Source organism: Aristolochia californica, unplaced genomic scaffold (genome assembly GCF_029961685.1).
Source record: "Aristolochia californica isolate CCGP_79_NKW_82.1479 unplaced genomic scaffold, dmAriCali1.0.hap1 SCAF_12, whole genome shotgun sequence".
Lineage (NCBI taxonomy): Eukaryota > Viridiplantae > Streptophyta > Magnoliopsida > Piperales > Aristolochiaceae > Aristolochia > Aristolochia californica.
This window is the reverse complement of record NW_027181793.1, coordinates 15,835,120-15,861,181: the sequence shown is the minus strand read 5'-3', so window position 1 is coordinate 15,861,181 and position 26,062 is coordinate 15,835,120. Positions and strand designations below refer to the sequence as shown.

Sequence of the window (26,062 nt, the reverse complement as noted above, 5' to 3'; positions counted from 1 at the left end):
GTTGGAAGCAAAGAGCCCAGTTTAAATGGCTAACTGATGGAGATGCGAATACTAAATTTTTCCACTCCCTCGCTTCGACGAGGAGGAGATCCAACCAAATTACCTCTTTATGCATCAATAACGAGGTAACGTCGGATAGGATCCCAATTACTAATGAGCTGCTCAGGTTTTTCACAGATCTATACACAGAAGATTACCTTAATCAGCCTAAAATCCAGCAGCTTCATTTTGGACGGCTGCCTCGCACTACTTCATCTCTTCTCGAAGTCCCCTTCTCCCAGATGGAAATTGAAAAAGCAGTTTTGGGTTTAGCTTGCAATTGAGCCCCGAGTCCTGATGGATTAATGGAGATTTCTACCGTTGAGCTTGGCCATCATCAAGGAGGATATTTATCTGATGGTTGGTGGTTTTTTTGAGAGGGGCATCTCCTTCCGGAGCATGGTTGCCTCTTTCATCTCTCTGGTCCCAAAAAGAGAAATGTCGAAATCCCTGGGACTTTCAACCTATCAACCTAATCTCGAGTACTTACAAGATCATTGCCAAACTCGTCGCTAATCGGCTCAAGACGGTTCTCCCTCTAGTAATCAACCATGGTCGGAGTGCATTCCTGAAAAGTAGAAACAGTTTGGACTCCACTATGGCAGCTCACGAGTTTTTCAATCATTTTACCCACTCGAAGAAGTCAATATTTGCATTGAAGTTGGACTTAGAAAAAGCTTTTGACAGGGTAAACTGGACACTTTTGGACGATCTCATGTATCGCATGGGTTTTGAAGATTGATGGAGATACTAGATCAAGAGTTGTCTATCCTCCGCATCATACTCTCTCGTCCTAAATGGAATAGCTTGCGGGTGCTTTAAAGGCTCGAGGGGGCTGAGACAAGGAGACCCTCTCTCCCCGCTCTTATTCAATATAGTGGCAGAATTTCTTTCAGCTATGTTCTACTCAGCTAAAGAATAGGGGTGGTTAACCCTAACAAACACCTCTTCAACTTTGGATATTCCTATCCTCTAACATGCGGTGACACTTTGATCTTCGGAGTAGGAACAATGGACATCATTAGAAGAATTAAGGTGGTTCTTGGGCTCTTCAAGATTTGCTCAAGATAGAAGGTAAATTGGGGGAAGACCTCCTCGATTGTGTTCAATATTAACCGGAGCTCCTCCCAAAAATGGTTGAGGCCCTCGGTTGCTCAGTTTCATCCACCCCTTGCTCTTATCTCGGCCTTCCCCTGTTTTTGGGACACATTCGCAAAGATCTCCGGATTCCAGTAATTGAAAAGATGGAGATGCGCCTTGCCACCTAGAAGGGTCGGTTACTTAGAGAGGCAGGAAGGCTCACCCTTCTAAAATCAAGTATTACAGGCATTCCAAATTATTGTTTATCTTTTCTGCCTTGCCCTACCTTTGTTTGCCAACGGCTGGATAAGATGAAGAAGCGTTTTCTATGGAGAGGAACCAGCTCAGATTTCAAGTACTATTTGATTAGTTGGGAAGAGGTTTGCCTTCCAAAGTCTCTTGGAGGCCTCAGGATCCGCCTTACCAGAGACATGAATCGTGCCCTGCTCTTAAAATGGATTTGGAGATTCAACTCGACCGTTCCCAACCTCTGGAAAGATATGGTGCAAGCAAATCTCAGCATTTCCTCGAATTGGTGGAGCGAGGGGGGCACAAAAGGCTTTTATCTCCTATCTGGAGATCTCTCTATCTCCTTATCCCGAATTTTCTCCTTGGCAATCCGGTTTTATGTGGGTAATGGACAATCTATTAGATTTTGGGAAGATTGGTGGTCGGGCGATATGCTTCTTCAGAACTCTTTTCCGAACCTCTTCAGAATTTCCATACTAAGGAGGATTTCAGTTGCTGAAGTTGCCAGTAATGGGGGATGGAACATTCACCCTCACCGGGGTCTATCGGACTCAAAAGCTCTGGAAGCCAGTCGCCTTTTGGAAGCCATTCAACCGACCAGGATTCAGGCTAGCACATGTGGTAAATTAATTTGGCGGCCAGAAAAGAGTCACCCTTTTTCAGTATCCTCCACCTATCTTGTAATTTGAGGATGGCTCGCTCACATGCTCCAAGCATGCGATGGATTTCACCTGGCATCCCAGCACCCCCCCAAAAGTAAAGTTCTTCATGTGGAACGCTTGCCTCTATAAAATCCTCTCTGCCGACAATCTCAAAAAGCGTGGTCAACTTGGGGTGGAATCCATTTGTCCTTTTTGCCAAGTCGTCGAGGAAATTGTCAGTCATCTGCTCCTCTTATGTCCTTTCTCGTGGGGGATCTGGACGTCGATTCTCAGCCGAATTGGTTTCCAGTTCTACTTTCCTGCGGATCTTCCTGCAGCCTGTAGGATGCTTGCAGGGACTGCCGTCCCCGATCTTGGGAGAATGATGATCTCGGCATGCTCCACTTTCATTCCTTGGGGTCTCTGGTTAGAGCGCAATCAAAGGAGATTCAATGCCAAGTTTAATTCCCAAGAAAGAGTCGTTGAAATTATCTCAGGAAATATTGCTACATGGCTCCACTCCAAGAAATCCTTTTCCCCCTTCTCAGGATCTTCCATCAGAGACAATTGGAGTTGTCTTGCCCAGCTCCATACATCTTCTAAGCCCCCAGTTGTTTCTAAGTGGACCCCACCGTCTGTCGGTGTCCGTAAGTTAAACTTTGATGGCTCCTCTGTCGACAACCCTGGTTGAGTAGTCTTTGGCGGAGTGGTTCGTGACTCTCTCAGGAATCAGATTGTCTCCTTCGCCGGTCCTCTCGGTATTGCAGATTCCACAACGGCCAAGCTCCACGGCCTGCTTAATGGGCTCTGTGTTTTCCGCGCTCACTGCACTGGGCCCATTCATATTTCTGAGGTGGTGATCTGCTGGTGTGAGCATTCCTCAACGCCTTTGTGGCGTCATTGGGACACTTTTGAAAATTATGGAAATTGTTAGCTTTTATGATTGTTTTTTGTCTCACATCCCGAGATCAGCAAATTTTGTAGCTGATAGTTTGGCCAAGCAGGGAGCTTCCTTGCAATCTCTTGTTGTTAGGGGTTAGCTCCCCCTTTTTTTCTCTAGAGCCACAAAAAATGGCCTACACCTAAAATTATCCACTTGTAGAGGCACAAAGGAGGGCCTACACCTAAATTATGCACTTGTAGAGCCACAAAAGAGGGCCTATACATGAGGGGGAGTGTTAAATAATAGTCCCACATGGATTAGTGAATATAAAGATCTTGAGTTTATTAGTTGAGAAAGAAGCTTCCTAAGTTGGCTAGTCATTTTGGGATGAGCCTTGGACCCAAATTCACATCCTCATGCCCACTTTTATCAATTTTTGTGGATTTGGAGGCAATTTCATCAGATTTTTTTTTACCATGGCTGAAGCAGTTACAAGCTATTTCACTTCTCGATGCCTCAATTCTTGCTTTGCCATAGGCGAAATCCCACCAAAAATGAAAATAACTGATCCTCATCGGTCATGTTAGGAACACTTAACATTTTATTTTTGAAATAGTGCTAAGTTATATTAAAAAACTGCAAAGAGCAATATTACAAGCGACCATCCCATACAATGAGAGATTGCACGGAGGTTCCAAGTTTAGCTAATCTATCAGTCGAGGAATTGGCTGATCTAGGAATATGATTCCAAGTACAAGAAATGGCAAATACAATGTTGGAAATAGAAGAAAGGGTGGCCAATAACGCCAAGGGGGATAAGCCGAGCTAGAGCACCAACTGATAACGACATTGGAATCTCCTTCAATGAGCAATTTTCCATGCCGACCATCCTTAAAAAAATTTATTCCATGGAGAAGGGCAATCACTTCAGCGTTGTTGGAGTCAGCAATACCAATTGAACCCGAATAGGATAGAATGGTCTCCCATCAGTGATTTCTGAAAACTCCCCCCATTAGGAATACTTAACCTTAATGAAGTAAAGGATTGGATGTACTCAAGAAATTGTTCTTTTTTTTCGTAATGCCCGCAATTCTTTTCACACTAGGTAGTCGACATCTCCCAAAAAGAAATGGTGAAATGGTGCTTCAATTCGTGCTTGAAATCTTCCCAAGTGTCTATAGAGACTTCTCCATCCTCGACATCAATCCTTTTCCTTCACCACAAAATAGCATTATTAATAAGAAACATGGTAGCAGTACTAACCTTCCCTTATTCATTTGTGAGTTCAGAAGCTCTGAAATACTAATCCAGTTTTCACAAGAAGTTTTTAGAATGACTCATTGAAGAGTCGCCATTCTCGTTTGTTTCTCTTCAAGCTCCAACCGCATCTCGTCTAGATTGTTACACGTGTCCGCTTATAGCACTGCAACAGTACTATGAACGTCATCTTCAAGTCCTTGAATCGCCTCAAAACTATGTTGTCGGACGTCCACCACCTCTTGAATCTTCTCTTCCCAATTCGAGCATTGGTACTTCTCGAGCCTTGATTCAAATGAAGTTAAATGAGATTCGGTTTCGGAGAATTTCTTCTTACCTTTGTTTGGAAGAATTTCCATCGTTGGTTCCAAGGAAGCCATGGCTGAATAGCTTCTGCTCTAATACCGCAAGATCAAGCAAGGATTCGATCCTAGTCCCTCAGCTTGCGGGCTTGCTTATTTTGGGTGAAAAAGGCTAGTAAGTCTATCTTTCAAGAAAAAAATAAGCCAAAATGAAAAGAATTGAGCCTTAACAATAATGGGGTATTCTTTGCACAAAAATTTAGAAGATTACATCAAGTTTACAAAGCCAATTTATAGGAATAAGCCTCACTTATCCCCATAAGAATTTGCCATATAAGCAAGGCAAATCCCCCTTTATCCAAATTCAAATGAGCAATATCTCATGTGCTCTTTATTTATCTCAAACAACACCATCTAAATCCCTTTGGATAGGTAGAAACTTCAAATTTCGAATTTCCAAGAAAACAATCAGACAACCAGCCAGCTACTGGGCTGTACGCTGCGTGCCTGTGCTGCTATTGGCCGCACATGCACCCCTATGCCCCAGCTGCCGCAACTGCTGCTGTTTTTCCTTAGAATTGCATTTCGAGGCCCTGTGAAGGTGTTGCAACCCCCAAGTGGACTTTTTAGAGACTTGGGGTCGCCATATCACTTTAAAAAACTTTTTTTGTTGGTGTTTATAGTGCACCCCTAATTGGCCCCGCCACGTCTGACTGCTATTCACATTGCCATCAACCCTATATTTCATGAGCAAACAAATCATATTAAGTGTTGAATGTCATTTCCTAAGGGATAAAAGTAAAAGAATGAAATATTTCTATAGAGTATGTTCCAATTAAGAATCAACTTGTCATCTTCACCAAAGCATTGGATTCAGCACCACTGAAAGGAGCATATTCCAAGCTAGGCAGTATGCCCCTGCTTGAGTGTTAGAATATTATTGCTAGAAGATAAGTAAACTAATTCTTTTCTGTGTTTTCTGTAATTCACTATTTCATTACTGTTATATCCTCACTTTAAGCAAGTGAAGGGTATTTAGATTTTTTTTAATGCTGGCTTACAAAAAGACAATGAGAAAATGAGAATCATAATTCTCCCTCTATTTCCTTTCTGATTTCTATCATTACTACCAATCTCTCTCTTACTTATTTTTCTCTCTTCTTTCACTCTTTTTTTTCTCTCTCAGTATCATTTTCTCTCCTACTGTCTCTAAAGTCTCTTCTCTCAGAAATAACCTAATATGAGACCTTAAAACAGTAACACATACAATTGAAAATATGAACTAAATACCATATATTTTCAAGTCCCAAGCAATTCACATTGCTTACATCAACAGCAGAAACTTTCTCTGGAACCAGGCGATCAGTTCTGTCACCTAATCCTAAATTCCCATACCGGCCCCATCCCCATCCATAGAGGTCACCATCTTCAGTAACTGCTGCTGTATGTTCAGCACCTGCTGCAATCATTTTAATTGGTATTCCCTGCAATTGATAAAAAATGGATAAAAATTCAAAAAAATGAGAGAAAAGTTGGAAATTTTGTCTGTACTTAATTTGTGTGAGGTTAGCACAAATCCAAATGTCATTCCAGTAAAACGAAAATCAGAACTATAAGACAAGTGGCATTAAATTAATAAAAGAACAAATTAGAAGTTAGTAGGCTCAAAAATTAATAATGAAATTAGAGAACGTTGACAAGCAAATACTATAGATCATTTTGATTGGACTTTTAGTTCAATGGGAAGGGAAGGAGGTTCTAGTGTGAGGCGGGTCAAGTTTCACTCAGAAAAAGGGTAGTGTGCAGTGTGCCTGAGTAATCAACATTTAAAAAAAAATCTCTTGACATGCTTACTTTGATAAAGGTAATAAAGACCCAAATAGAAATTATACATTATGTGAAAGAGAACAATCTCCCTCAGGCGTATAAATTTTCCTCTGCAAGGAGGGATGATATACAGATCTTATTATATATGAGACAGCTGGACGGACTCTAAGCGTGCAAATATACAGTTAATTGACAAGTAATGAATCCCTTTTACGTGTAAATATGAGTTGTTATAAATAATTTTAGAATAGCTTCTTTTCTGAATTAAGTATGATAGTGGAAGCATGGTACAAAAGTAAACATGGCAAGCAATACTTTTTTGCATGACAATTGTACTATCTTATTAAATAATATAAGAATCTTCAACAAAGCACACTGCATTTTTCCTGATCATGAGTTCAAGCATTAACCAATTTTAATTCAAGAAACTAAGTACCATCACTGTAGCCTAATGTAATTGTCTAATGAATGCAACGAATAGCCTATGACACCTTAAACGCTTGTATCTTTTGTGGTAAAAGCGAGTCCTCCATGGTTCCAAGCCCAAGCTGCCCATTTTGATTCCGTCCCCAACTATGGAAATAATAAAAAACCACAATTATTAATTTACAAAACACATGAAACATGCATTACTACAAAAAACAATAAATTTAAACCAGGGCAACAGAGGAAAAGAAGAGCCAAATGCCTGCAGGCTCATTTGAACATTCCTATCATCTTTCATCAAACCCTTCTTCCATCTATGGTATGGTCGAATACTTGACCATTTTCCTTTGTATTCATATATTGTTGACCAAATTAATAGCAAGGTCTGCCTTTTTCAAGCCATCCCCCATTATGCCCATCAATTTCAGCTTGTCTCTACTTCACAAAGGATCATTCATTTTGACGTCAACATGACCCTTTTCCCTCCCTTGTTCCTCCATCAATCTGTGCCACTTAGTGCTCTCTAATATTTCTTTTGCTTCTCAAATAAAGTAAAATTTCATTAAAAAATAATAGAACAATAGGAAGTTCAAGAAAGGAGAAAAATAAAATAAAAAGAATATTTAAGTCAGTATAAGAACAACATTAAGATATTAGGTCAATATTTAAGATATTGACCACTTTGTCATGCTCTATCTTTCTTGCTAACTGCTATGTTCAGCAAGTTGTTCCTTGTAATGTATTATCTCTCTCTTTTGAATGATTTTCTCGTCTTCAAAAAAAAAAGTTATTATAGGTTACGAGAAAAAGAAGGACAATATCTAGAACCCTCTATTTTCAGGATAGCCAGATATTGTCCTTCTTTGTCTCCTAACCTGTAATATCTTATTTCTGGTTTAAAAGCAACATCCATTACTATTTTATTCACACTTCTCTGTTTTTTAGAAGTCCTTGCAGCTGCTCTCGGAACCAACCACACTCAGTTCAATTATTCTTTTTGAGAAGATTAACAATTAGTTCCAGCTTATTATTTGGTGCACATCTTTCTTATTCAAGGATGGTCTTGTTGCAGATTATCTAATATGTCCTTATTACTCTTATGGACTTTTACTATGTACCGGTTGTTTGTTGCTATATAACAACATATTTGGTATGTGTTATTTGGGCATTGGCTCATTACCGCAATTGTTATTGTGTCTCTTTGATAGAGACATTTTTTTTTGAATAAAAAAGTGTATATTTCAAAAAAAGAGAAGGGAAAGAGTACAATACCTAGCTAAAAAGGGTCTTCCTCCACAACAAGATGTTGGAGGGAAACGCCTAATCTAGCCTGAATATTTGCTAGATGATTAGTGAAGAAGAACTCCTTGGTTGCTTGCCTTGGGTTCATTGTTTGTTGACTATTGTCGGCATTGATTCATCTGATAAAGAAGTTGAATTCCTTAAGAAAATAAAGCACATGATATGATTTGTCGGCTTCTACACCTTATCTTCCTCATTACCCATTACCTTTTGGCAGTCTTTCTCCTACCATCCTTTATTTGACTCCACTTATCCCTTTGGCCAACCCTTTTTTTGAGCATTGCTTTGGTTGGTCCCCTTTGATATATATGGGTGTTTTTAAGTCCTTTGGGACTTTTTATTGGTACCCTTAGGTTTTTTATTGTAGTCTTGTGAATGACAGGTATTACCCACTTTAGTGATTATTATTACTATATTTGTTCGAAATCATTTGAGGTTGGTTTCAACTTATCACCCATTTCTACCCTTTGAGAGTCTGTGCCTGATGTCATACTTATCCTTGGGACACCGTTATGGAGGAGTTTATTACTATATCTATGTTATTTCTTTCAAGCTGGGATCACTACCATAACCTCCCAGTTTGAGGGGGAGTGTAGAAAGATATAATGTAATTAGGGTTTCATTGATGTAATTAGTTTATGTTTCTTGTCTCTTCTTCACTCTTATTAGGGTGAAGGGCATAATTTTAATATTGTACTTTTATTAGTTATATATAGAACTTAAGGAGGAGGGTTTGGAACAATTCCACTACCCTAATTCTTCAACCTCTTTCTCTTTCTCCAAATTCATCACTCTTCTTCTTCTCCTCCTAAACCTTCTCTCCACAACTTTCCTTCTTCTTCTTACCCCTTAATCCTCTTTTACTTTAATTATACATCATGGAATCCTAAGTTTCAACAAATTGCATATCCTCTACTTATTTTTCAGTTTTGGTTAATGGAGCAACCAAAGGTTATTTTACGAGCGCAAGATAGATAAGGCAAGCCTTAGCTGTCATCTTCCAAACAGCCAGGAGTTTTGGTTGGTTGCAACCTTGTCCCTCTACTCTGGCCCATTATCCAACTCTTCTATTGAAAAATTGTGGACACCATTTGCTTCTCTATGGGTGATGTTGATCAGATAATATACTCAATGCTCTTTTATCAATCTATGAGCTAGGTTTCAGGCCAAAAAGTAAATGGGTTCAACTTTGCTTTAACTGGTGCTAATCTTCCACCAAATTTGGAGGAAACCTTCATCCCAAGTTATTGGCTGTAAAGTGGGTTCTTTGCCTACCTTATATCTTGGCCTTCCCCTTTTTAGGGCAGACCCAACAAGGACCTCCAGGCCCCTGTTTTGGAGAGATTACAAATGAAGCTCATGAAATGGAAAGGTAGTTGTTAACCCTTGCAGGTAGGACTTCGTTAGCATCTACACAGGAATCCCAATTTACTATCTTTTATTCCTTCCATGTCCAGTTTGAATCTCTTCTCTAATAGAACTAATAATGCATCAATTTATATAGTAAGGTTCTGCTGATTGTTTCAGGTATCACTTAGTCAAACGGGAGGAGGTTTGTCTTTCAAAGCAATTAAATAGGTTAGGTATTAGTGCTATCCCCCTAATGAATAGAGCAGTACTTCTTAAATGGCTATGGTGTTCCTGAAATGCAAGGAACACCTTATGGAGGCAATTGCTTAATGTCAAATACAGCTATTCCGATTCTTCTTGGCTGCCTCCGGATTCTATTCCCTCTTGGGCATCTGGTTTGTGGAAGAGTATTCTTTGTCCAAGGTCTTATCTCCCATGTTTGAGATGATTCAGCAGTTTGTTTTTGGTTAGATGATTTGATAGGAGATGAGAACCTCCATGTGGCTTTCACGTCTCTTTTTAATCGCGTTAGGAATCGAGATACTTCAATACCACAGTTCTTTTCTAATGGTTTCTTGGTTACTTGATTTTTGCATAAATTTAAGGGAAGGCAAAGTTGATGATATTGGTTGACTCTTGACTGTTTACGAGACTAAATACTTTTTTTTTTATAAAATTGATAATATATTAACAGGGAAAAAATTACAAACTAAGGGGGCCTCCTGTTACACCCATTGCGGGAAGGGAGGTCCCATGTTTAGCAAGCCCGTCGGCCAAAGAATTAGCAGAAAGGGGAATATGTGACCAAGTATAAGAAAGGTTGGCAACAATGTCCAAAACACGATGATAAATAGGCTAGTGTCTCCGAGGGTAGAAACAGTAGAGCACCAATGAATAATAACGCTGGAATCTCCTTCAGTAATGAGGGAGTCGTTGAGATGATCTCTGAAAGTGGATAAACCATGATATAAGGCCAGGAGCTCTATAGCGGTGGAGTCTGAAAGTCCCATCGGACCCGCGTATGAAAAAAAGATATTACCCAAGGCATCCCTGATAACTCCTATAAAGCCAGCAAGTCTCGGACTACCCCAAACGCTACCATCAAAATTTAGCTAGAAAGTTCCAAGGGGAGAGGGAGACCACGGAATGAATGCGGGAGGCCGAGGGCTTCCAGATGTATGCGCAATGCATCGCCAGTTGATCCGCAGAGTGGAAACACTAAACATGCTGAAATCCTTCTTGGTGTGAAGCCAAGCTGAAATTTGTCCCACAATCATTTCCGTGATCGCCTCAATTGAGAGAAGTTTGGAATTGGAGTGCTGATTATTTCTCTCTTGCCAAATCAGCCAGGGGATGTACCCAAGGCAAGCCGACACAGTCATACGCCTCAACTTAGGTATGGGGAGGTGCTAGACAAACAGACCGACATCCGATAATTGCTAAGGCATATAGAATGTAATGCCAATGCGATGAAGGATCCGAGTCCAGATTTGCATTGAGAAATGGCAATGGAACCGCAAATGCTGGATGGTTTCATCTGCCATGAGTATATTTCCATGAAGGGCACTCCATAGAAAAAATTTAATCTTTGGGGGGGACCAGCGTCTTCCAAGCAATAGAGCTGATGTGGGGAGGTTGTCGCTCGAGCCTGCCAGTGATGAGCAGGTAGGCAGATGAGACAGAGAAACTTCCACTGCTATCAGGCACCCATATGAGTTTATCCAGAGTAGTGGGTCTGATATCAATTTCCTTCAAGTCTGATAAGAGCTGAGAGGGAATTAAGAGACAAAATATACTGGTGAGGTTGGGGCTGATGTGTTGATTTGGAAGATAAGTCCAGAAAAACCCAAATATTACCAAGGCAAAAAGAGTAAATACGAAACAAAATGATCTACGACCTCCTTCTAGGATGAATCCACCTACCCACATCTTTCTCCTCTCGCCTCACCTATGTCACTCATCACTCCTCTCCCAGTTCTTCACCGGCATCTTCATTCCACCAAATATCTCAAGACAAGCCTCCTTATCCTTCACAAATACAAATCTTAAAGCTGTCAAAGGTGTTATTTAGTACCTCAAGGTCCTTTACACTATAGGCTACATATTATAAAATCTAGCACTCCTTCATTAACTGCCTATTCTGATTTGGACTGGCTGCTTGTCCAAATACTTGCAAATCTACTTCTGGTTTTCATATTTTCTTAAATCTAATCTGTTGAGTTGGTCAGCGAAGAAATAGACGACTATCTTGCAGTCAACTACGGAAGCTAAATACAGGTGGCTGCTTCTATTGCCGGTTCAGTAGACATCAGAAAACTTCTTCAAGACTTGGATTTACCTGTCTACTCCATTGACACTATTGTGACAATATCAGCTTGACAGACTTGGCTACCAATCTTGTTTTCTAAGCTCAGACAAAGCATATGGAGCTGGTTCAGCATTTTACTAGGAAAAAAGTGTTAAACGGTGACTTAAATATCAAATGTATCCCTTCAACTAGTCAGATTGCTGAAGTATTCACTAAATTCCTCTCTGCAAAAATTTTCAACAGCTGAGAAGCAATCTTCACATCTTTCCTAAAATGGTTCAGATGAGGACTCGTACAATAACGTGTGTGACATTGTATAGTTAATTTTACTGTTTTATCTTTTACAGCTTTTGTATCACTGTAGTTTTTTTCCTGTTCTAGTGCTTGTTATAGCTGTTGTAACTACTTCCAAACTTATTTGTGCTCTACCATAAATGAGAATTATCTTGCACGATGAATGTGATTTTTGCCCCAAATCAATTCAGTAAAAAATAAATTGCTCCTCAACTTCAGCACATGAATGAAGGCAAGCATTCTTTAGGAAATTTTGACAATCCCACCAAGTACATTCTTGTTAGGCAGTTTTCATGAGTAACAAACAATAACATAAACAAAATTATCAACACTATACTCAATGTCACACTTTATTAGAGAACTTGTTTAGGTTAACACTTCAACGAATTACAAGGGCAAGAGTGAAGAAACCTGCATAATCCAGACAAGTTAAGAACCTCTCATAACTTTTTCTTATCATTTTTTTCTGAAAATGATGAGAATTTTATTGAAGGGTAGAGAGAACTTTAAAAATACAAGAATTACAAAAGCAAAAATTTCAATTCTTTTTTGTTTAAAAGAGATCTCATCATTTCACCCCTTCACAATGTTTATCACACAATTTCTTCCCATTCTCTTTCTTTTTGGCATTTTCCTGCATGCAGCCCATAGAATGCTCAATTTGATATCATAACCATTTTTTACATAAAGAGATCGAACAGATTACCTAAAACAGGATGGTTCAAATTACTCTATATCAGTTTCGCTCTACACCAACATAATTGCAACAAAATCAACAAGTAAAAAAGATGCAACCAACCAACCTCTGCACCTCGCCTTCCATAGTCACTGCCAAACAGTGGCTGTCTCCGCAGGCTATTTGCTTTATCCTTAGGCCTTGTAGTACCTTGATTGGTTGTGGGGTAAACAAGTCACTAGCATTACCATGCCCCAACCTTCCAAAATCACCCCTGTAGTAAATGAAAACAGACCCTTATTTGTACATTGGTAACACCATAAAAAACAATAAAAAACATTGAGGAAACAAAATAAAAGAAGCATGAAATGCCTTATTCTTATGTTCCATTTTCAAATTCCCAATATCCAATAACATACATACATTATATATATATAGTTAAAATACTGATGCAAGGATAGCTTGGTCATTTTACCAAATTCATGTGGTGGTCATATGATTCCAGCATGTTAGGTTACTTGTCTTTATGTTATAATTTAAGTTTGGGGTAATTCTGTTATGTAATAAAGAAATTGTAAGGGATATTGTATATAGGGGCATTATTGACCTTATACATCAAGCCATTTAAGTGATGTTATAAAGAGGGCACTGGCTCATTTTGAGCCCAATCTCAATGCAACTCTTACCGCTTTTCCCCAAACTCTCTTCTCTTCTTAATTTCTTCTCTCTCTCTTCTAAATCTCTCCAAGATTCTTGTTTTTCATGGTATCAAAGCAGTACAAGACATTCTAGGGCACATTTCCTACAGCCAAGGCTTCACTTTCCACATCGATCAACCCAATTGAAGGTCTTTTCCACCAATTTCTAGACTGGTAGGCTAAAAATCAAATTTTTCTTCTTCATCATCCTGCCATAACCATTTGGTTGATGGTTTCTAATGCCTATTGAGCAATCCCTATAATCTACTGTCGTTAAAGGGTCCCTAACTGAAACCCCACCAACCCCCTTTTTTTACCTGTGCACTCCTCCCAAGACCAGCGTCATCACCTCTTGCCAGCGTCATCACAGCAGGTGTCCTCTAAACTAATTTTTCTCAAGTTTAATTGCCGATTTGGAAAGTGTGTGTGCCATTACCCATCAGATTGTGACTTAATTGTACTGATTGTACCCTAATTTTGACTTGTGGGGCCCACTTAATCTGCAGTGTTCTTTTTATTGTGGTGGTTGGAATTTTGTGGAGTAAAGAGGTTTGATTTGGATCAAATTGTGGTGTGTTTGATAGGATAAATGCCAGAATCTAGCAAGAAGCTTGATGCACTTAAGCCTAAAACTCTCAATCTATCCAGATTACTTCAGTCAGATTGAATGGATCCACTTATGTAAATTGGTCCAGGTCAATACTTATGTTCTTGAAGGCCAGAAGAATGGACAAGTATATCAGAGATGATCCCCCAATCCCTATATATGAAGACTGGGAAGTTGCAGACAACCAAGTGATGACATGGTTGGTGAATAGCATGGAGTCATGTTTCTTCACCAGATTTCAAGATGTCAGACAGCTAAGGGGATGTGGACCACACTGACCTCTATTTTATCGTAAGAAAGCAATTTGACTCATATTTATGAACTATATGTTTGATACTCCAACATGCAGAGGGGTGACAACTCAGTTACTGACTACAGGAAATCAGCACCTTTCATCCGTTTATTACAAAGATATACGGAAAGAGAAAAATCAGATTCAAGTTGTCATATTTCTGGATGGCTTAAAGTCTGAAAACGATGCTATTAGGAACAACTGATGGCTAGTGATGATGTTACCACTCTTGAATGAGTCAGTAACTGAGTTATTCGAGCAGTAGTGGTTGGTAAACCTGATAAGGATACTTGTTTTTCAAACGCAACTGCTCTCAACCTCCACTCAGTATTTGGTAAATTCAAGGTAAGAGGTCGTGGGAGTAGTAGATCATAGAGGTAGAAATTCCCCTTCTCGAGGCCATGGTCGGAGTGATAGAGAGGATTGAAAGTGTATATACTGTTGTCAGACCAACCACTGTTGAATTCTAACAGTAGTAGTAAAGAAAAATACTGCTGCATGGGAATGTGGAGTTTCCTGGTTGATGTTGAATTCTAAGATCAGAATTTAAGAGAAGGGGACAGAAGTTTCCTGGTAGAACTTGATTCTGCATTCAGAGTTTAAAGAGGAAAGTGATTGCTTTGGATTTCTTGTGTTTTAATTAAGCGCAAAGTTCTGCATGTAGTTTTTTTTTTTTTTTGGCAAAATTTATATGCTGCTGTGATATTGCAGCATGAGTTGTACATGATAGTATAACATACTTACTTTTGGTTTTAGGAGAAAGTTTTTCATACTGGTGTAATGGCGGATGGTGAAAAGGTCATCAATTCCGTGACTAGGTCTGAGAATATCTCGAAGAAAGAAGAGTATTTCATAAAAATTACTACAACTAAACTTAACAATGATGATAACATCTAATGGGGTAGAGCAGCAGAAATTCACATTTGGAGCCAGAAATAAGGAAAAATTCATTTATCAAGAACCTCCATTGTTTCAGTCCTCAGAGTGTAGATCAGGAACTGAAAGTTATGTCATGGTAATTAAGCAGTATGGAGCCTCATATAAATAATCAGGTCATAATTTGTGAGACTACTTATAAGATCTGGACGTCTCTTAAGAAATGAATTTTTCAATAGAAAAAATTAACCTTGAATTTATGAATTGTATTCAAAATTTCATTCTATGGAGAGAGGGAACAAGCCCCTCATGCAAATTTGTTGGTGAATAGGGCAGCAGATAAACAAATTTCACCCCCTCAAACTTAATCAAGAAATTTTGGGAGACAAAAAAAAAGAAATTAAAGTTATTAGACTTGTTAAGTTGGGTCCAAGGCCCATCCCGAAATGACTAGCCAAATTAGAAAACCTCTTTCCCAACTAATAAACTCAAAATTTTTTGTAGTCACTAATCCATGTGGGACTATTCCTTAATACTTCCCCTCACGTGTAGGCCTTCTTTTGTAGCTCTACAAGTAGATAACTTTAGGTGTAGGCCCCTTTTTTGGCCCTACAAGTAGATAGTTTTTAGGTATAGGCGTTCGAATCCAGAAATCTTTTTCCTCTTCTATTTTCTCCCCAAATCACCTATTTTTCATTGTATCAGAGCGGGTATTCATATGTAGGCCTATACCTAAAATTATCCACTTGTAGAACCACAAAAGAAGGCTAACACCTAAATTATCCTCTTGTAGAGCCACAAAAAGAGGGCTTACACTTAAAAATTATCTACTTGTAGAGCCAAAAAAAAAGGGGCCTACACCTAAAATTATCCACTTGTAGAGCCACAAAAGAGGGCCTACACGTGAATAATTTTAGGTGTAGGCCCCTTTTTTTGGCTTTACAAGTATAGTAGGTTCAAAGAAGGTCACATCTGTTGACACATGTTTTCCGTCGAATAGGATCATAACATTAAATATCACCAAACACCATAATTCAGTACACTAGAGCATCATTTTTTTTTCAGTGATGCTGAATTTTATTAAATCAAAAGCTCAAAAGAGCAAGATTACTAGGGGGGAGCCTTCCCAAACAATGAGAGATTGCTGGGAGGTTCCGAATTTTGCAAATTTATTAGCCAAGGAATTAGCTGATCTAGGAATGAGATTCTAAGTACAATGAATTGTGGACACAATGTCAGCAATACAATCAGTGATAGGCCATTGGCGCCAAGGGGGGAGCTTTCTTTGGAGCACCAGCTGATAACTACCTTGGAGTCTCCTTTAATAAGTAGCTTACTGTGAAGATGGTCCATGAAAATTTGAAGGCTATAAAGAAGAACACTCACTTCAACAATGTTGGAGTCGGCAATGCCCACCGGCCCAGCATAGGAGAGAATAGAATCTCCACAACTATCTCCGAAGACACCACCCGCACCTGCCGGCCCAGAATAGCCCACAGTACTGCCATCAAAGTTGAGTTTGATGCACTTGGGGGAGGATTCCAAGTTGCCATGACTGGCATCCTATGAGGACCCACCATATAAGCGAGCAAGCTCCAATTATCGCGAAGGGAACCACCCGATAGAGTGGTAAATTCTTTTTTAGTATGCAACCAGCTAGAGATTAAGCCCACTGCATAAGAAGCCATACTATCCGGGGTATTGGATTTTGAATTGAATCTCTAGTTGTTACGCTCAAGCTATAAACACCATGGAACGTGCATCAGGCATGCTAAGAGGATTAACTTGCCCAACCTAGATAGGTGAGTATCCATTACCATCTCACAAGTGCCGAAGAGGTCCTGGTGAAGCCCCATTTGGAGGTCAATCTTCTGAAAGATCCTCATCCAAACTTGCCAAGAGAACCCATAGTGCAGAATAACATGCTGAATTGTCTCATCACACACACCACAAAGAGGACAGGCACTATGAAAACCTCTTTTGTGGAGGTTATTAGAAGTGAGAATGTGGTCTTTGATGGCAATACACATAGCAAACTTGATCTTGCTAGGCGTTGAAAGCTTCCATGCGAGATTTGCCTTATGCTCAGGAAGGATAGAATCGTATTTTTTGATGTGAGAATAGGCGGAGGCAACTGTAAAAAGACCATTGATGCTAGGCTTCCATGTCAGCTTATCGATCGCATGCTCCTGGATAGTAATGCTACTGAGCCTGGAGAGGAGAGAGCAAAAATCTGAGGCTTCCTCATCATTTAGCCCCCTAGCGGAATGGAAGACTCCACGAATAGTCACTCCAAGAGTTAGTCACGGAGCAGGACAGGTCTCTAGCCACCCTAGAGAGCCTCAAGAAGTCCTCTAAGAAGGAGTGGGGGCTGCACAACTCATCCGACCAGAAGAGGAGGGTCCTCCCATTTCCAGTGTAGAAAGATGTCGCAGCCCTAAAGGCTGGGAGTAGCTTGTAAACTGATTTCTAAATCGGGGATAAGAGACAAGTGACGCCACCTTCTCTCCACCAATCCTTGGAAAACTGAAGATAGAACCCGACCATATCCCTCCATAGGGTGTTGTGTTTGACATTAAAGTAATAAAAGGATAGAGGATTTAATTAGTTGGTTCTAAGTTTATAATTTTTAAACTCATGTAATTCTCCTAGTATATTCTCAAGATGTAGCCCTGAGGGCATTTGTGACTTTTTGTGTTTAATTTAGAAATAAATATGATATCGAAGCAGTTTGAGAACATAGCCTAAAAAAATCAAGGTGTGGATCCCAGGTTTGAGTAAGACCTTCTTCATCTTCTCTTCTCTTCTGTCCTTCTTTCTTTTCTTCTACTCTACTTGGTTTCTTTCTCTCATGTTGGTGTTTTTGCATTCTCATAATCTCCTAACTTCAGTGAAAGTTAATTGAGATAATTACAGTCAGCCAGAAAACAATTTGTGGGCAATATATTAAATTTCAGGAGACATCTTTTAGATGCTGAAATTGGGACATTTGTCACAATTATTAGATTTTTTTTCGTTGTTTAAAGGGAGTGATCCTGGTACCCTCTTTGGAGATTGGAGCCTTTCACCCAGTTTGCATCAGCATCATATAATTGATTTTTGACCTCTAATTCTCAAGTTTGCAACTGCTCATTGATTTATCAGTTTTGGAGGCTGTGTGGTCCTCCAAACGCCATCTGTCTTATTTGGCTAGGAGCTCATGAACAAATCTTAAATTTTCGGGAATTAGCTAAGCATCAATAGGTGGTAAAGCATAACTTGTCAAATTTTTGGAGTGCCAATCATTTTCTCCCCCCATTGTTCTTATAGCTGGAATTTTTGAGGATTTACTCTAAGAAAGTTTGAGACTGAGATTATAACACTTGTATTCACTTAAATTAGAAATCCTCCATTTATTATTATTTTATTTTATAAATGTCCATTTCCTACTATTATTAACAAAAGAAAGACACAAAACTGTTAAAGTTGGATTCAAGTCCATCCCAACATGACAAGCTGAAGTTAGCAGGTCGCTTATCAATTAATAACCATATGATCTTTTTTAATGCTTATCTAACACCTCTCCTCACGGTCAGGCTTATACAAATAAACAGCAAGCCTGAGACGTAAACAACACATGCGTACAAGCAAAACAGGGCACAAATTGGCCCAACAACACAAAACTCTTCCTTTTATACTATGTTCAAGTTGGGTCATATTCATCTCAAAATGACTAGCTAAAGTTAGGAGATCATTTCCCAACAAATAACCATAGGATCTTAACACTTACTATGTGGGACTATTCCCGCTAACCAGAAGAAAGTGAAGCCTTCAGTATAAGTTCTATTCCTCTCATCAATACAAAAGGTGCATACCTTAATTTACAGCTTCTGTAAAGCAACACATATTTAAAACTCCATTCAGGTTTACCAGTCCTGTGTTCCTTTCGGTGCAATAATTTAGTCTAATATCCTAATCTATATTACCAAATGGAACACCATATATGCTAGAATCAACTGGAGAACAATTATAAACTTCAGCAACCCGATGATCAAGTCATACTGAATCATGTATGCATGAAAAATGAAACACAAAAGAAAAGGTAAATTGGACCAACTTGAAATTACAGTAGGCACATTGCATACTTGTTCACTAGAGAAAAACAAGAGCATTTAACCTTAACACAGGGTTATCAAAGAAAAAAATCAAGGGACAAGAACTAAGAAGACAAACCATCCCCAACTATATACTTGAAGCCGCGATTCTGAGTATGCTGTTGTATGATCAGCTCCACAAGTAATAGAGACTATGTCATGGCCATCCAAAAAACTCATTTTCGTTGGAACAAGTCGGTCTTCAGCATCTCCATGACCAAGCTGTCCATCTTCTCCCCGTCCCCAAGAGCAAACAACATTGCCAGCTGAAATAAACCGAAAATATGAGTAAAATGAAGCTGGATAAATTTCTTATATATAATCAAAAATATGCATAAAATAAATTTAGAAACTACTACTACAAATATATTTTTTGAAAGTTACTAAACTAAAATATAAAAATATTTATAATTTAAAGCATAAATGAACAACTCATTGAGCAAATCTTAATGAAGAAAGAGCGTGAATAATTTATAAAACAGAAAAAAATTAAAAAGCTGCACAAAATAATATACAGACTTAAACAAGTAAGAATGATTAAGGAATAGATTGTTAAAAACACACTTAAAAGTTTTACACACTTCTTCAAAAAAAAAAACACACTTAAAAGTTATGTGGCTAGAAAGACATGCCACACACCAGCAGATATTACAATTCAGTTCAACACGAATAAAGTTCAGGATTGCTTCCTTAGGAGTTTTATAGTTCTCAGTCAACCAATTTAACAGGAATGAGGTCCATTAGATCCTTAGATTTACAAGCTAATTTACATTTTTGCCAGTTCAACACATTAGAGTTCTGCTGTGTAGTTGTTGTTTTCAATGCTAAGTTTCTAACATAACAACTTAAGTATCATTGTTTCTCAAACTCCCAACTCCACCTTCCTTGGGTTCAAAAATCAGTAAGGTGACCAAGAAAATTTGTGACTGACCTAAACATGGTCAGAAACAATCAACAAACGTAGAGAGATTCATAGTTGTTGAGAAACCAGTAACGCAATCACAGATCATATTACTGTTCTCAATCGTTTCAGACGCCAATTCTTTTCAATCAGATTTATAGGTAAACTGAAGCTTTCGCTTCTTTTAAAAACAGATATAGTTAAACGGCCATATATGCATCCATCATTGTTTATCAACTAGAACTTTGAACTGTTCGCCTAGGGGACTGGTGAAAACCTCCAGAGCCAACCTCCCGTTGACGTCCAAGTTGGAAAAAAAAAAAACGAACAGAATCTCTCTGTTAATGAAATCTCTCTATTTTTCTTTCTGAAATTCGGCAGCTGCCGTTCTTCTCTCATCTCTCCATTTTTAAAGGATTACATCTGAAAATCAGGAAACAAACTATGATAGGATTGTCGATATAGTAACCGAGTCTTACAGGAAATCAATTAAACAACTTAGCAACGCCTAAAGATTTTAGCAAGTGAATAAATCCTATCTCCATGATTTAAGGAGTATCTTCTGCCTATGATTTGTGCTCTCTATTTGCATCAATTGCCGGCCACTCAGGAGAACTTGACTCTGGCAAGTTTTGAAGAACATAGACAGCAAATAAGTCGGGGTGAAGTCAATTGAGTTCCAAAGCTTGTAGCCAAACGAAATCAGATTGGGGACGATTTTTCCATTGTACTAAAAATTTGTAATATCCTCCACGCCGTGTAGTAACAAACTGGTGATCGAGTATCGACACAATTTCATCTCTTGGGGCGGTATTCTTTGGAACACGAAGAACTGCTTCTTGTGGGGTAATTAGATCCGAGGCTGCTGGCACTGGTTCTTCCGGATCATGAAATTGAGTGAGATCTTCAATGTTGAAAACAGGACTGATGCCATAGTCAGCAGGTAAGTCAATGACATAGGCGTTAGGACCCAACTTCTTAACCACCTTAAAAGGTCTTGCACGTCGAGCATGTAGCTTGTTGAAACTCCCAAGAGGAAAACGTTCAAGCTTTAATTGTATAAGAACCCTATCGCCAACCTGAAATTGCCTGTCCTTCTGCTTAGTATTTGCAGCGGTAGAATATGCTTCAGTGCTGAGGGACAGACGCCGCTTAACTTCCTCATGGATATCCTTCATGTAAGTAGATAAATCCAACGCAGCTTCACTGGGTCGAGAAGGCAATGCTAGAGTGTGGAGGTCCAGTGGAGTTTTGGGGCGAAAACCATATACCACTTCAAATGGTGTGCAACCAATGGAACAATTAACAGAGTTATTGAAAGCAAACTCAGCTTGCGGTAATACGAAATCCCAACTTGCTACATGGTCTGCTATTAAACATCTTACTAAATTTCCCAAACTCCGGTTGGTCACTTCGGTTTGGCCGTCGGTTTGAGGATGAAATGCATTGGAAAACAGAAGTTTTGTCCCCATTTTTGCCCACAAAGTCTTCCAAAAATAACTCATGAACTTAACATCCCAATCGAACACTATGGTAGCTGGAATGCCATGTAGCCGAATAACTTCTTGAAAAAATAGTGCCGCTGTTTTGGAAGCATCATAAGTCTTGTGACAAGGAATGAAATGAGCCATCTTCGAAAAACGATCCACCACAACCATTATGGAATCATGCTGTCGTAGGGTCTTGGGTAATCCAAGCACAAAATCCATACTAAGGTGCTGCCAAGGCCTATCTAGAATGAGAAGGGGGGTATAGAGACCCGCTTGCTGTTTGGTGCCTTTGTTTATTTGACAAACCCGACAACGAACCACAACTTTATGCACGTCGCGACGTAGTCAGGGCCAAAAGAACATGTCAAAGACCATGACAAATGTTTTATCAACACCGAAATGCCCTGCTAAGCCCCCTCCATGAAGCTCTGAAATAACAAATTCTCTGAAAGAGCTGCACGGAATACACAGTCGATTGCCGTGGAATAGAAAGTCATCTTTGACTGAGAATTCTTTATTAGTTGCATTTGTGTTTTCTATGAGCTGATGCCAAATAGCGCCAAAGTCTGCATCTGTAGAATATTGCGGCTTAAAGTTGTCAAAGTCCAAAGTATTAACTGATGATATCACCAGCAAATGGGGCCACCTGCTGCGACTCTGTTTTCAGTTCCAGACTTACGCTTGATAACGAAGTCAAATTGTTGTAGAAAATCCATCCACCGAGCATGCCGTGCGGTCATCTTACTTTGAGCATTCAAATGTTTTAACGAATCGTGATCAGTAAAGAGAACGAATTCTCTATGAATCAAGTAAGGACGCCAATTTTAAGAGCTTGAATCAAAGCATAAAATTCCATATCATATGCCAAATAGCGCCGACGGGCCTCATTGAGTTTCTCGCTATAGAAGGCAATAGGATGTCCTTCTTGGCTGAGTACTCCTCCCACACCTACATGCGATGCGTCACATGCAACTTCAAATATTTTGGAAAAATCTGGAAGCTTCAAAACGGGGGCCTCTCCCATTTTCATTTTGATCTCATTGAAGGCGTTATTGGCAGATGTAGTCCAAAAAAATTGTTTGGACTTCAAACACTCGGTGATGGGGCCATGATGGTACTGAAGTTCCGTATAAAACGCCGATAGAATGTTGCCAGCCCATGAAAGTTGCACACTTCAAAAAAATTGCAAGGAGCCAGCCAACTTTTTATTGCTTGAACCTTGGCAGGATCGGCTTCTACCCCTTGGTCTGAAATAATAAACCCCAAGAAATACACCCGCTTCTTCATAAAAAACACTTGCCACGGTTTATAAAGAGTTGTTCTCTTTTTAGTGTTTCAAGGACTTGCTACACATGGTCTAAATGATCCTGCAAACAATGGCTAAAAATCAAAATGTCATCGAAATAGACAACTACGAATTTGCCCAAGAAAGGTTTGAGTGCTTGCGTCATGACACGCATAAATGTGCTTGCGCGTTGGTTAGTCCAAAGGGCATGACCAACCACTCAAATAAGCCCTCTTTTGTTTTGAAAGCCGTCTTCCACTCGTCTCCGAGACGGATTCGAATTTGATGATACCCACTACGAAGATCAATTTTTGTAAAGATGGATGCTCCACTGAATAAATCTAACTTGTCATCAAGTCGGGGAATAGGAAATCGGTACTTCACCGTTAATTTGTTAATCGCTCAGCTATCAACGCACATCCTCCAAGTATTGTCTTTCTTGGGTGTAAGTAGAACTGGTACGACACAAGGGCTAAGACTTTCTTGGATGAACCCACTGTCAAGCAATTGCTGAATTTTTCGATTGAGTTCTTCATTTTTTGTGGGACTCATACGGTAATGTGGGAGATTGGGCAAGGAAGAACCTGGGAGTAGATCAATGGCATGTTGCACCGCTCACAATGGTGGTAGCTGTCTCGGCATCTCATTGGGCATTATGTCTTGGAACTTCTCTAGCATCTTCGTAAATTCGTTGGGGATAATACCATCATCTTGTTTAACCTCTCGGTTCATCACCAACAACATTAGTTGTTCTTCTTTTAGAGCTTGAATAAACTGCCGAATGGTTAGCACTGGAACAGCCTTTTCTATTTTTGTTTGTTTCGGTTGGGTCTCAAACTCAGAAATTTGCAAAGGGTTTAAAACAAATTTCTTGCCATTAAATTTAAAGGAATAAGAATTGGCATACCCATCATACAACACCTTTCTGTCATAGAGCCAAGGTCGACCCAACAATAAGTGACAAACGGTCATAGGGATCACATCACACCAGGCCTCATCCGTATAGTTTCTTCCCAATGCAAACTTCACCAAGCAACGATGTTTTACCAAGATGTGGTTATCTTCGTTAACCCAGCTTACTCGATACAGGATGGGGTGTTTTTCAACTGTCAAACCCAAGCACTCCACTGCATCTTTAGAGATAACATTCATTCCACTCCCGTTGTCAATGATGACATTTAACGCACAACCACCATGCTCCATGCGGGTATGGAAAATGTTGGTGCGCCTCCAATCAGAACCACCTCTTCACTGTCATTTTCTTCGTATTCTTCTTCTTCAACTCCTTCAACTGTATCAACCATTCTAAGTTGTTTTCCACACACAAAAGCCAAATTTTTTTCTTTCGTAGGATAGACTATAGCAAAATGTCCAAACCCCTTGCACTTGTAGCATTGTGGTCCATCACCCGTAAGTTTGGCCTTTCCTCTTTGGTCACCCACCACGACGTGTCTACCTTGGTCTGTGAGCAGAGGTGGTTTCTGGAATTGTTGTATTGATGCGCGTTCCTGCCTGGGATCCGTAGATGACATGCGTCTCCCAATAAAGAATCCCAGTTTTTTTTTCAACTCGTAAGGCCAATTGATAAGCTTCATCAACATTTAGAAGTCGTGCTATTAGCATCTCTTTACGCAGCTCATTACGTAAGCCCGTGCAGTAACGAGCCAGTGTTTGTTGCTTGTTTTCCACCACCTTGCTGCGAACAGTCAGTTCATGGAAACGGTTTGTATACTGATCAACAGTCAATATTCCTTGTCTCAGTTGCAGCATCTCTTCAAACATGAGTTGCTCGTAATCAATAGGCAAATACTTCTCTTTCAGCCATTCCTTCATTTCGCCCCAATTAGACCCTGGCGCACATTGAGTACGACGTAGTTGTTCTTCCACGCTACTCCACCAGGCTCGTGCATGTCCTTTTAATTTCATACAAACATAACGAACTTTTCTATCCTCGGACACGGAGAACCAATCAAAATAATCCTCCATGGCCGTCAACCAATCTTCAAACGCATTGGGATCCAACTTTTCAAAAAAATCTAGGACTTCCACCTTCATCCCTTTAGCTGGTTCATCACGAGAGTAATGGTCGAAGCCACGTCCTCCTCGTCCACTGGGAAATTCACGACCATGCCGCCCAAAATGAGCTTCATGATCGCCAAATCCCCTATTCCTCTCCCTATATTCTTCATCCTCTTCGTACCCTTCACTGCCGTTCACTTCATCTTCCGAAGGAGGTTTACGCACTCTCCTATTTTGAGGTCCAAACTCATCTCGAGTTCGACGTTCCTCCATTGTATCCAGCCTTTGATTAATTTGTTCCAAAACAGATGCGAGATGGTTGATCTGCGCTTGAAGCTGGGGTAGATCAGTGTTTGAATTTTGGTTATTCGATATATTGTACGAATTACCACTGCGAGTAACCGGCATGAAACACTGTGTTCCTTGAAGAAAGAAACCTTGCACCAGGAGGCCTTCGAACGTGACGCCTCGGTGTCTGTGTGTTTTGCAGATAAAGGAAATAAATCCTTCGTCGACGGCGTCCTCTGTTTCGGAAATAAATCCTTTGGCTCGGCTCAATTGATTTTGGCTCGGCTCGGCTCAAATTAAATCGCTGATTTAATTCAGCGTTCGTCTTCTCCATTTGCCCTTCGGACCAAAAGAAAACTTTCTGCCGCTAACGAAACGAAAAACTTTCTACTAAGAAATTTAGTAAGAGAATAAAAAACCAGATACCGACAGCAGCAACGGCAACGGCAACGGCGAGGAAGGTCTGCGGCGGCAACTTTGATTTCGGGATTTCTTCCCGGTGGCAACGGCAGATCTGCGGCGGTGACTCTAAAGCTCTGATTTTCGGAACCAGGTGAGAACGAGGTGGACGAAGCTTTTAGCGACGGAAATCTCTCTGATGTTGATATCGGAAACGAGAAACCGGAGACGGAGAAGCCTCTTGAAGCGCTAACGGAGACTAATGGTTGCGACGAGAAGGTCGCCAAAGACTTTTTTTTTTTTTCTTCTGCAACGGCTATTTCAGGATCGGAATGTACGCTCTGATACCAAAATGGTGAAAACCTCCAGAGCCAACCTCCCGTTGACATCCAAGAGGGGAAAAAAAACGAACAAAATCTCTCTGTTAATGAAATCTCTCT

The 26,062-nt window shown here is 39.8% G+C and overlaps 1 protein-coding gene across 3 annotated transcripts in view; it reads right to left on the bottom strand.

Moving 5' to 3' along the window:
• The window catches only part of LOC137945489 (ultraviolet-B receptor UVR8-like), a 52,200-nt gene that overhangs the window by 25,102 nt on the left and 1,036 nt on the right, over positions 1-26,062 (bottom strand). For all 3 annotated transcript variants that reach the window (XM_068791395.1, XM_068791394.1, XM_068791393.1), the window contains exons 2-5: positions 19,320-19,506; positions 12,762-12,908; positions 6,770-6,851; positions 5,780-5,935 (exon numbers count right to left, since the gene is read on the bottom strand). In XM_068791395.1, coding sequence (XP_068647496.1) covers positions 5,780-5,935; positions 6,770-6,851; positions 12,762-12,908; positions 19,320-19,506 — 572 coding nt within the window. The remainder of the gene's footprint in view (positions 1-5,779; positions 5,936-6,769; positions 6,852-12,761; positions 12,909-19,319; positions 19,507-26,062) is intronic.